We start from the raw sequence: 12817 nt of genomic DNA on the forward strand, positions 1-12817 counted from the left end.
ATCACATTCCTTCTAAGGATGCACAACCTGAGATATTTTTGCTGGGCTGGGCAATGTAGCCTGAATAATATTTATAGTTTAGTTATTTTCTAACTAATACCTGAGACACATCCTTCTACAACTACATAAGTTGGAGAAAGGGTCTATGGACTAAGGACTGTCCATATCATAATTATGTCAAAGATTTTAGGCTGTATAAAAAATCTTCAAAAGCCATAAAAAGGTGAAATGAAATTATTCCAGACAGAAAATCTGTTCCAGTTGGCTGAGGTAATTTAGCATGCCCTCTGGTTCCCTCATGAAAGCAGCAAGTTAGCTGAATACAGAATAAACAAGATAGTCCTTGTCCTCAAGCTGCTTACCTTGAAATAGAAGCATGATAGGACATTTGTCATGTGACCAGCAGGTAGCAGATTAGTCACTTTTCTTCAAACTTTTTCACCCCCCGCCCTTAAAAGAAAATATATACTGGTATACAATAAGTACAAACTTAACAAAAGAAGATGAATTCCTTCAACTCTTGTTTTTAAAAGAATTTTTAATATATTTTTCCCAATGACATGTAATAACAATTTTTAATCTTTGTTGTTTATAATTTTGAGTTCCAAATTCTCTCATCCTCTATCCTTACCCATCTCATTGAGAAGGCAAGCATTTTGATGAAGATTATAAATGTGCAGTTGTGCAAAACATATTTCCATATATAATAGGTATTTAATACATATCTATTATTTGATAATTTTGTAACATTGTCGCTCACCAAAGCACTATTGGAGTTTAATTCAGCAGTTCCTCGGTTAGGCCTATAAAGATGAAAAAAATTGAAACTTTCTTCTGTCAAGAAGCTTCCAATTTAGTAGGGAGCAAGACATGTTTATATCACATACATCTAATATAGTTTAAGATGAGGGAAGTTCTTAGGAAGAGTCAGAGAAGCAAGAGGTTGAGGAGATCTCAATTCATCTAAGGATAAAAACAGAATGATTCACTCAGAAGAATGGCTTCTCTCACATTTGTTTCCTTACAGATGAAACTGCAAATATTTGAGAACATTTTGCTTAATAAAGATGCAAGTCTGCATAAGATTGGTTTTTTAAAAAATTGTTATGATGGTTTTGATTTGAGGGAGAAATAGCAAAGACAAAGTAACTCATAATTTTTAATACTAATTAAAATAGTTCATGTTAAATTCAATTCTAATATCCTATTACAAGACCTCTTTTATATCATTAATTTAAAATTTCCCTCAATTCTCTTGGGATGAATTTAAATATCTATATTTGGAAGAAGTTGGAGAACCTTTCTCTACTTTTAATGGTATAAATTCTTATGTATCTTATTGCCATCTGGTAGGGAAAAAAATGTAAGTCTTCATCATTAAGTGGTATACACAATTACACGAAAGGATCAAAGATTTCGAGCAGGAAGGAACCTTCGGAATCCATCAGGTCCAACCCCTTCCTTTTTTTAGATAATAAAGCAAGTAAAGCAGAGAAAGTCTGGCTTACCCAGAGTTACACATTTATCAAGTAAGTATCTAAGGTGAGATTTCAAATCATGTCTTCCTAACTTGTGAATCCGATTCTGTTCAACTGATGATCTTTGACCATCTCCTTATAAAAGATTCTGGTGAGAGATGGCTAAAGGTGGCTTGAGAAACAATGGGAAGAATACAATCCAAGCAAGAGGTCTTCTAGTAATGAACTCTGAGTAAAGAAAACTTGGCAGTGACTGTTTTCTACTCTTTTTTTTTTTATCCCCAGCACTTAACACAGTGCCTGGCACCTAAAAAGCACTTCGTAGATGCTTGTTGACTGACTGATAAAGGAAAAGCCAATGGGAAAGGAGCAATATTTGGCATGCTTCCTTGTCCTTCCTTGAAAGAAAGGAATTCTGAAAGGTCATACATCCTAGAGGAGTATGGCTAGTCTGTTGACCAAAGTAAGTGGTCAGTAAGCCTTTGGAGATGAAGCACATTCACTTCTTGTCCCTGAAAGAGAATAAAAACATTTGCCTTTAATCTCTGCTGTATGGCATTAAGCTAATAGTGGTTATTTCTGTGTTTCTCTGATTACCCCTGACTTTTATTTATCAGTGTGAATAGAATGATTGTAAGGGAGGTGTGAATTGATATTGCTAGTGTTAAGTACATAATAAGTAATTTCTTGTGTGTATACATAACTTGATTTCAACTTGAATCCATTTAAAATAGTGAGACCTGAACCCATGGGAATTTCTTTGCAACAGAATGACTTTTTGTTCTAATTTTTTTTTAATGTCCGCGTCATAGCTCAAATGATGCCTTCTCTAGTTTGGGGAGGGAGGGAGCGAAGGAGATAGCTAGGAACTTTAATGTAACCAAAAAAAAATAATTAATTAAAGTCCCATGTCAATAGAGAGCCAGAGTACAATGCAATATAGTTGGGAAAGGATGTCTTACTGTTGCTATCTTTTTTTTCCCCCTTGACTCAACCTCTGATTTTATTGATACAGAAAATTCCCAGTGATGAAACTACCTTCACCAATGCAAATTGACACCTGTTCTGCACCTTAAGTCTTAGAGAATTTCCTGGGGTCATTAAGAGATTAAGTGACTTGCCCAAGGTCACATTCTATGTCTAGGCAGGATTTGAATCCAGGTTTTTTCTGAAATTTCTGAAATCTGCCTGCTAACCACTATTCCATGCTGCCTCTCCTAGACTACCTTAATCTATTTGTGTCTACAGCTACTCTAGATTCAAATACAGAACCTCTGAGCTCATTTGGTTCATAGTCAGTAACTAGTTTGTTTAGTTTTTAAGTCATAAACCTGGCAGTAAGTCTCAGGGTAGTTGGCAGATTCAGTTCACCTGGTACTGTGGGATTTAATTGCTAATGAAGGTTGATGTTTTAGTCTATTAAACCTATTTACTCTCTATTCACCTTACAGAAAAATTTATTCATAGAAGAACTCAAGTCAATCCTTGCAGCACTGTCCTAGAGGTAAGTCGATAGCACAGTTGTTTTGTCTCTGGAGAGCTTAAACGTAACTCCTGACAAAGTAACTCAATTCATATTTATTTGGCTTATGATTCTAGAATTTACAAGGGGAGAAAAATCAGCTGGTGCATGATTTGGAGCAATCACAACAGGAGCTTATGCTGTAAGGACATGGCAACCTCATTCTTTTGTCCTGGAAATAATGTCTGTAATATTCCAAAGCAGTCAGATTATTGTTTGTTTTTGCTTTTAAGAAATGGATTCAACTTGTGTGTTAATGGGCAGCTTTGCAGGAACATTCCTGAAGGAGAGAAATCATTGCACTCTGAACTTCTACTTGCGCAGTCTGCAGAGGTATGCAATTTCAAGTTAAAATTTTTCAAAACTGGCCACACCTATGCAGGAACTTAATGTTAAGTGTCTCCAGTTTACTAACACAGGTCACTTCCCTTTACTAGAATTGGTCAATAATGATTATTTTGTAAATAAAAATGACAACAATTTTCCAATTATAGATGAGTTTTATGCTTAGATCTTAAAGGTTTTGTACAAGTATTTTTTTTTTTATCATATTAAGGAATGCTTTGGAACATAGTCTTCTTTCACTGCCTGAAGTGTATATAAGCAGAAATCCAGTCCTTGCCCTCAAGGAACTTATATTCTTTTTTTAAAAATCTTACAAGTCATTTATTCCAACATCTTCATGTTACAGGATAATATGAGCTTCTGAACAGAAGGAACTTATATTCTAAAGGGGAAAAGTACACAACAGAAGTTGAAAAGGCTAGAGTGCAAAGGTTGAAGGTACCTAGTTCTAGAGCACTGTAGAGAAAAGTCTGGGGATGAGTTAGCTGAGGAGCCTAGAGAGGAATGAAGACAGTTGGCTTGAGCCTCTTCCTTAAAAAGTTTGGTTTTGGAGTAACCAGACAAACCGAGGAAGAGGCCACAGAGGCAGAAGAGTATTTCTAGTGTGAGAAATCATTCAGGCATAGACTTCTAGGGTAAAGATGTTTGGTAGGAAAATCCTGTGGAGATGAGTCAGCAGTGCAAACAGGAGAGGGATGAAGAATGGTGGTATTTTTGGAAAGAGTCAGACAGGGAATAATAAAGAGCTTGGCTTGACTAGAGATCAGATGAATCAACGTGAAAAGTCATGAGTGGGCTGTGTGGGTGGTATTTTGGGAAAACAACTAATAGAGAGATCCTTAAGTATGATGCAGAGGAATGCCTATTTCATGTATTTAATAATACATACCAGTATCAATTTTTGAGCAGGGTGACAAGAACCATAACACTGGTGCTCAACAAAGATTACTATAGTAATCTTATATGTGTGTGTGTGTGTGTGTGTGTGTGTATAATATTATGATGATGATGTTGAGTTTAGGTACCTATTCCCTTGCTAACTTACAGGGAGATTTCTGTCAAGAAGAAAGAATAGCCATCTAGCCCAAGTTGTAATAACTGCAGTTTAAACTGCTTTATTGGGATTATTAGTTGGAACAATTTCATGTTTCAAAGTATACTGACATGAAAATGATGCTATTAAAACAAAATAGCAAGTATCCTTTAAGTGAATGACTTTTTGTGACTTTGGTGGGGTTGGGACGGACATTGGTTTCAGGCCAGCGCATCAGAATGGCTACACAGATCAATCAGTTCATCATCTCCAGATGATATAATGGACAGAGAAAAGATGGTGTTACTGAGAGAACCAGAGCATATGGCAATGGAATTTACTACTACCCTTCAAAAACTGGTATTGTATAAAGCACAGATTTCACTTTGACTAAGAAAAATCCCTACTTAATCTTTTAAATCTTTCATTCTATTTATTAAGAAACCAAAAAGCAATGTGGTATTGGGGTTAGAAGCGATGTGCTGCAGAGGATAGAGTGCCAGGACTGGATTCAGAAATCTCATCTCTTTGAGTTTAAATTTTGGATCGGATACTCACCATGTAACCCTGGGCAACTCACTTAACCCTGTTTGACTCAGTTTCCCCATCTTCAAAATGAGCTGGAGAAAGAAGTGGCAAACCACTCTAGTATATTTGCCAAAAAAAGTCTCAATTGTGGTTGAGAGTCAGATACAACTGAAACAAATGAAAAACAACAAAGTAGAGAATAGCTATTGGGCTTCAAAACTAGAAAGACCAAGTTCAAGTTTTTTTTTCTCTTTGTGGTTTACTCCTGAAACCAGATCTAAACTTTTTTTTTTTTTTTTAGTTTTGGCAGTCACACCTTGAAATAGAAAATTGAACAATATTATGAAAGTAAGGCAAGGAGGACAAGGTGGAAGGAAGAAATCCTTGGAAACACTATCATTTCCAAAGGGGTCATTCTTCATGCCCCTTCTTTTTCTGACATGCACTAATTATATGATTCTGGATGAGCCATTTGGATTTGGGGGGACCCAGAGAACTCCCTTAGACTGTAAATTGCCAATATGCATTAATGGAAGGATTTGTTCACTGAGCAAATTCACAAATGAAATTACATGTCTTGACCAAGAAAATAAAAAAGGAAATAATCCATATTCCTGATCAGAACATAACTCTGATATGAAAAAGACAACTTTTTTCTCTAACCTTCCTGAAGACAATGTTCTAATTCAAAATCGGTCAGCTTCAGGTTTCAGCTTTTATCAATATGACATTTTTCTACTTGATCTGATTGCATCTAGAGAATTCTCTGGTAGCCACTGGCTATGCTTCCTTCAGGTTGTTTTTTTCAGTGGAATATGTTGTAACTTCATATTTTAAAGGGTTAGCTTCTCAAAAGAAAACATTGTCCTATCTTTCATATGGCAAGGGATGACTTTTTATTTTCCCCCTGGAGGTGGTTCTAGTTTGCCTTCATGTACACTATTAAGAGAAACTGACTTTTAAATGGGTGAGTTCATAAAGGCCCTATTTGGTGTCTAACTGAGTAGCTTAAGTAGCATAATCAGAAGCACCTAATACACCCTCTGGATTTTGTCCTAAATTACTTCTTGCTACAAAACAGCATGTGTATTTCACCTTAATTACTAGTTGGAGGTTTGGAAATCTCTTATAGGGTGAAGAAGTCTCAGAAGTTGAAACCCTTATTGCTGCTTCTCTTCGGTGGCTAACTGACCCAGAAAGAAATGGGAAGGAAAGATGGGAGGACGAGCTTACAGTAAGTGTTAGGTGTTTTGTATTCTATGACTCTTCCAGATGTTTATCTCTCTTTATAAACTATTTTGACTTAGCAATTCATAATTACCATGTTTAATTTGAGTCTTCCTCTTCCAATCCATTTTATGGATCTTCAGTTCTATTTCTGAGAAGGCATGTTAGCTAGGAGCTAAGGACCTAATCCTTCTACCTGACATTTTGCCCCCTATATCATCCCATCTGAGGAAATATTTCTCAATTCTTCTTTTTATAATTACTTTTTATCATAAAATTATACTTTATTTTACTATTTTAAATTCTTTCCATTAGAAATTTTCTCTCCTAGTTTCTACCCACCCCTCCAAAAGAAAAATGGAAACCCTTCTAACACATATACATAGTCAAATATAACAAATACCACCATTGGTAATCTCTCTCTCTCTCTCTCTCTCTCTCTCTCTCTCTCTCCATACATGCATATATATTTTGATATACACACATACATATTTGTTTTTATATATGTGTGTATGTTTTTGTATATATATATATATATATATATATATATATATATATATATATATATATATATATAATTATTCTCCCAGAATCTATCGTTTATCACCATCTATCATCCAAGAGTATGGGTAGTATGCTTCATCTCTGATCCTCAGAGGCAGCTGGGTGGTATAGTGGCTAGAATGCTGGATATGGTATCAGGACCACCAAATTACATATCCATATTCAGACATTAGCTGTGTGACCCTGGGCAAATCACTTAACTTCTATTTGTCTCGGTTTTATCAACTATAAAGTGAAAACATGAGTGTGATTCAGCTTCAAATTCTGTTAAGCTGGGCAAATCACTTTACCTTTTTTACCATACTTCCTTTATCTCTAAAACATAATAATAGCATGCATCTCTCAGAATTGGTATAAAAGTAAAATGAGATAATATTTTTTTAAAGGGAGAGAAAGGGTAGCTAGTTGACTCGGGGAATTGAAAGCCTGGTCTGGGGACAGGCAATCGAGTTCAAATTTGGCCTTAGACTCTTCCTAGTTATATGACTCTGGACAAACCACTTAAGCCCATTTGCTTAGTCTGTATTACTCCATTTCTTGGAATCTATATAAGACAGTATCTATAAGGTGAAAAGTAAGAGAGAGAGAGACAGACAGACAGACAGACAGAGAAAGAGACAGAGACACAGAGAGAAGGGTAACATTATGCCACAAATAGGTAATTTAACCTAGTGAGTGGGAATTGACTAGAGGCTCAAATATAGTCACTGGGGCATCTTGAGATGGTAAGTATAGCCATAGGAAAGCCAAGAACATTTTAAGCTGGCTGTGTGATTTATTCATCTTTAGCAATATGACGCAGAATTTTGTTTTGTAACTTTCCTTGTAGGATCTGAAACATGACCTAGAAAGAAAGCTAAATCTCTGCATTCTAAAACTGAGCCTCCTGGGAAATTACAAAGAATTTCTTGATAAAGAGTTCATTGAAGTGGTAGGGAATCTGAAAAGATCCAAGCACGAAAGCCACAGTGTCAAGAAAGAACTACATTTCAGGTAACACTAATTTATTTTTTTAAAGAAATCTATACTTCATACATATAAATAATTTGTTAGTCTGTGATACAGCCTTCACTTTTCTTTGTTCAGATTGTGAAAATGTGGTTTGTTCTCATAAAACCTTTTTCTTGTTGATCATGAAATGTTATGTGATATAATTAACTTGCTGGTCCTAATATGTGAGCAGTAAATAGCTAAAACTCTGCAAAGATTAGATTATTCCTCCACAACAGGAATTTTAGAATCATAGAATGATATTTTTAGAGTTAAAAGAAATAACATCTCAGAGTTATAGATAAGACCTGGAAACAACATTTGAGGGCATCTAGTCAACATTCTCATTTACAAGTAAAGAAACTGGAGAAAGGATATTTACAGCTAAGGAAATTAGGAAAGACTTCCACACTTAAGGTAAGTCTTGAAGGAAGTGAAGGACTCTGAAAGGTAAAGTTGAGAAAAAAATAGCTCTCCTTGTATACAGTCATGAATATGCATAGTGGAGTATTGAATTGAAGGAATACCAAGTGGTAACATTTAACTTAAATATAAAATTTTTAAAGAAGTACAATGTAAAATACATCTAGAAAGATATGATCACAGAATTAATTTATTTAGAGGTGCAAGAAATATTCAGTCATCTAATATAACCTCCTCCTTTTAGAGATAAGGAGATGGAGGCTTAGAGTAGTCAAAAGGATTGTCCAAGGTCACAAAAGTGATCAAAGGCAAGATTTCAATGTGAATCTTCTGATTTTCATTCTTTATGGAGCCAGAATATAAAGGGCTTTAAAGACCAACATGAGAAGTTGTTTTTTTATTAATCTAGAGTCAAAAATTTGGTTCTTTTTAACTTAAGTGTACATAGAACTCAAAATTATATACAGAAAGCAACCAGGAACATAGAGCTCCATATTTAAAGGAGTTAAATCAAAAAATGAAAATTAATTTCCCCCTTAGAAAAAAAAAGACTGAGAATACCAGAAAGAACATGTAAGGCATGAATTGTCTATTTTCCCTAAAGAGCAGGGAGTCCAAACTTCCTCATAGCAGTGGGTATTGTGGGTACATGACTCCCTTAAACAAGCACCATCCTTCCACTGCTAGAGTTATCATTATTCCTCTTTCAAATGATTAAGAGCCTTTAACAAAGAAGTATCGGCAAGACTGTGGCCTATTAGAAATCAGCCTAAGAATATAGATACCTTATTATATTTGGTCTGGGGAGGTGTGGTATTGTGAAAATACTTGAAGAAACCCAAGGTTGAATCCCATTTCTGCTATTGAATAGACATATGTTTCTGGGCAAATCTGTTAAACATTGAGATTTGCTTTCACATATGAAAATGTAGTACTAATACTTGAGCTTTCCTACAGTACAGAATTAGGAGAAAAGTGCTTGGTAAACCAAAATAAATACATGATTAGTATTGACTGGCATCAAATCAGTCCATTTTAAGGCTCAATAATTCATTACAACCTATGGTTCATTGCCTTTCTGAGTATAACAATGTATTAAATAGTTCCCATCCCTTCTCTTACAGGTAGCTAGGTAATATAATGGATAGAAGTCTGGGCCTGGAGTTGGGAACACTTAAGTTCAAATATGACTTTAGACACTTAATAGCTATGTCCTTAAGCAACTCACTTAACCTCCATTTTCCCAACTGTAAAATAAGGATAATAATAGTACCTACCTTCCAGTGTTGTTATGAGATTCAAATGAGATAGTATTGTAAGAGAGGAATTGTAAGAGATAGTATTGTAAGAGAAACATATGTCTATTCAATAGCAGAAATGGGATTCAACCTAAGATTTCTTCAAGTATTTTCATAATGTGTGCAAGGAGAAATCTCTGACAGAAATCAGCTGCAGAGAGAGATCAGGGGAGATGCAGGAAGAGAAAACTCAAGATTCCAGTGAGAGAACAGAAGCTTGGAGAACTCCAACTGCTCCTTTACTTCTTCAGCTTGGAGCCAGAGAGAAGGAGCAGATCTCCTAAGCTAGGAGGAAGCTTGTGTCTCTCTGGAGATCAACTGCTATCCCTCTGAACCCCTGAATACCTCTCACTCAGCTTAACAACAGCAGTCAGAGCCATCTGAGATATTGTGGACTGGGACTTTGAAAGAAGCCAGCTACAGAGAAATCTTCTCTCCAAAGATTTATTCTCCATCCCTCTCCCTAACTTGTCCTGGACTCCAAAACTCAAGCTAGTTAACTCAGGAGTAGGGACTAAACCAGTAGCTGGCTGGAAGAGGGTTCAAGGTCAAGAGCCTGAACCCCAAGACTTTAGGACAGGGAATCAGTCTGCCAGAAGGCACAAGTCAATAGGGCTTCCTACTCACCCATTTCCCTTACCTCTCCCTTCCCTGTGTGAACCCAATTAAAGTGTCTACTTCTTTGAATTAGGTCTGGCTAGTTTCTGATACTAGGAAAGGGGGCTGAAGATTTGGAGAGACCCATACCTCTCCCCAAATAGGAGGGTTAGCTCAGGATCCCAGGGATCCAAACAACCAGACCCAAGGAGCAACTATTGGGGGTGGGGGTGGCAGTTGGTGTACCTGAAGGAGTCAGAAGAAGAAAAGTCAATTTTGCCTCCCAACAATAGCTGGGACAAAAAAAGGAGGCAGTGTGTCATTTTACCAAGGCTTATCTCTCTAGCTGTTATTCCCCTGTCTCCCAGAACCAGTCTCTGAGGAGACATACTCCTTCCCTCAGGGAGACAAGACTGGGTTACCTTCCACCAAAAGGAAGAGAGGGGAAGGTCAATCTCTTCATCCTCTCCATTCTTGCAAGTCTTTTCCTCTCTCCCTCCATTTCCCCTGTCTGTGTTTTCCCTTTCAGGCCATATATGACAGTATTTGGAAAGTGTTTAACACAGCATATAACAGATGTTTAATAAATATTTATTGCCTTCCTTCTTTCCTATTCTCCTTCCTTCTTCCTTTTACTAAAAGAATGACTAAGAAAAAATGGGAACTTAAAAATATAGTTCATTTCTAAGTCTCAAACAGAAATGAGTTTAAAAAGTTCTAGTTTCTATGTGAGTACATAAGGAACAATTCATATTACCTAGGATAGCATTTATTTCACCCAAAAGAAAATGTCAAAAACAAACCAAAAATACAAAGGGCTTATTGTAACTCTCTAGCAGAGTTTATAGTTCTTCCCTTTCTGCAGTATTCTTTCACAAAAATGGGAAATAACTCCCAACCTTACAGTATACTCTCATAAGTATCGGGACTCTCTTTGGAAGAGAAACAGATTCCTATAATGTGGAGAAGATGGGCATGCTAGATTTATAGAATCTACTATGGAATTCATAGGCTTCATTGAAAGTACACACACACACACACACACACACACACACACACACATATATATATATATATAATTGACTTCAATTCTTTGAGGAAAGTCAGAACAAGAAGCATAAAAGATGCCCAATAATGAAATTCAGAAACAAGGGAAACTGTTTCAATGAGGAGGAAAAATGGAAGCTGTCTAGAGAAACTGTTATGGATGAACAGAGAACTCACCAACCAAAAGGAGATTTTAAAAAGAAACTTATAGAAGATGGAAACAAGAATAAATAACAAATGATGACTATCAATGTATGGCATAGTACTATAAATATAGGGTGAGGAATGCTAAAGCTCAGAATTAGCTGATGTGCATGAGTAAAGCAAAAGAAGACAAAAAGGATTTTGTTTTTTTAGGTAATCAGGGGAAAGAAGATCAAGGAAGAGATGAAATGCTTTTTGGAGAGAATGAAGCAATGGTAATTTCTAAAAGAAAAAGTCAGAACTATTCAATTTTTATTTTGCTTTTGTTTTCTCTGCCAGATAGTATAACCATCAGACAATAAAGGACTGAGTAAAATTGGTTATCAGGGAATTGATATCAATTATAAGAAAAAACTAAAAGAAACTAGTCAAGTCCTCTGGCCCAAATGACCAACATCTAGTACTGAAATTGGTAGATCTATTGGCATTTATTTCCATTTGAAAATACATGGAAAGGGAGAGAGACAATTTGGATTATGTAACTTCAGGAAACTCATGTGGAAATTTGTTATTAAAATGAAGTGTTATGAATGCTGGAAGAAAGAAAAAAAAAGAAAATACGTGGAGAGGGGAGGCAGCTTGGTGGCTCAGTGAATAACCAGGCCTGGAGACTGGAGGTCCCAGGTTCAAATGTGGCCTCAGACACTTCCTAGCTATGTATCCATAGGCAAGTTACCTATTGTCTAGCCCTTTCTGTCCCTCTCCCTTAGAACCAATACATAGTATTGATTCTAAAATGTAAGGTAAGAGTTTAAAAAAAAAGAAAGAAGGAAAATATGGAGAACAAGAGAATTGCTTTGGGGATTGGCCACTGTCCTGATATTTTTTAAAGGGGAGAGAATAGAGTTGGCAGTCTATAAGCCAGTGAGCTTAGCTTTGATTCCTGGGAAAATTCTAGAGTGGGCCATTAAAGAGATGATTAGTTAGCATCTAAAAAAAAGATTGTTTTACTTTAAAAGAAAAAAAAAAAGCAGAACATTTACCTTCTCTAGACCCACAGTAATGTTTAGTTCTATTCAGCATAATCCTGTTCTACTTGATCTTTCCCATATTACTAAAAGTGGTGTCACAATCATATTTAATATTTCTGCCAGTCCTCAAGGATATAATTCATCTGTGCTGGGTGATTTTAATATATCAAGGGCAATTAGTTGTTCTATTATGTCACCTTTTGTTAACTGACTATCAACTCATTACCAAAGTGATTATTATTACATTCATAACAAAAAATAAAAATTTTAAGTTGGTGGTGATTATAAAGAACAACATAGGTCTGTCAAGAACAGGTTATAACATATTAGCCATATTTTCTTTATGGACAAGATTAATGAACTAATTATTCAGAATTTCATAGTTATAGTTTATCTAGATTCCATCAATGATTTTAATAATGAAGTTTATACTCTTTATTCTTTTGGGCAAACAGATAGAAATGGGTTAGATGATAATATGATTTCATGGATTTGTAACTGGTTGGCTGAATTCAAAGTAGTCAATGATGGTTTATTGTCAATATGAAAGATATCCATGGAATAAATACTCCAGGGATCTATATTTAGTC

At 35.7% G+C, this 12817-nt stretch overlaps 1 protein-coding gene across 1 annotated transcript in view; it reads left to right on the top strand.

Moving 5' to 3' along the window:
• The window catches only part of IRAG2 (inositol 1,4,5-triphosphate receptor associated 2), a 133902-nt gene that overhangs the window by 56685 nt on the left and 64400 nt on the right, over positions 1-12817 (top strand). Inside the window, 6 exon segments of the mRNA XM_056800651.1 lie at positions 1028-1112; positions 2930-2982; positions 3078-3142; positions 4579-4738; positions 6039-6140; positions 7527-7690. Coding sequence (XP_056656629.1) covers positions 1028-1112; positions 2930-2982; positions 3078-3142; positions 4579-4738; positions 6039-6140; positions 7527-7690 — 629 coding nt within the window.

The sequence above is a fragment of the Monodelphis domestica genome, chromosome 5 (assembly GCF_027887165.1).
Source record: "Monodelphis domestica isolate mMonDom1 chromosome 5, mMonDom1.pri, whole genome shotgun sequence".
In the NCBI taxonomy this organism is placed as follows: Eukaryota; Metazoa; Chordata; class Mammalia; order Didelphimorphia; family Didelphidae; genus Monodelphis; species Monodelphis domestica.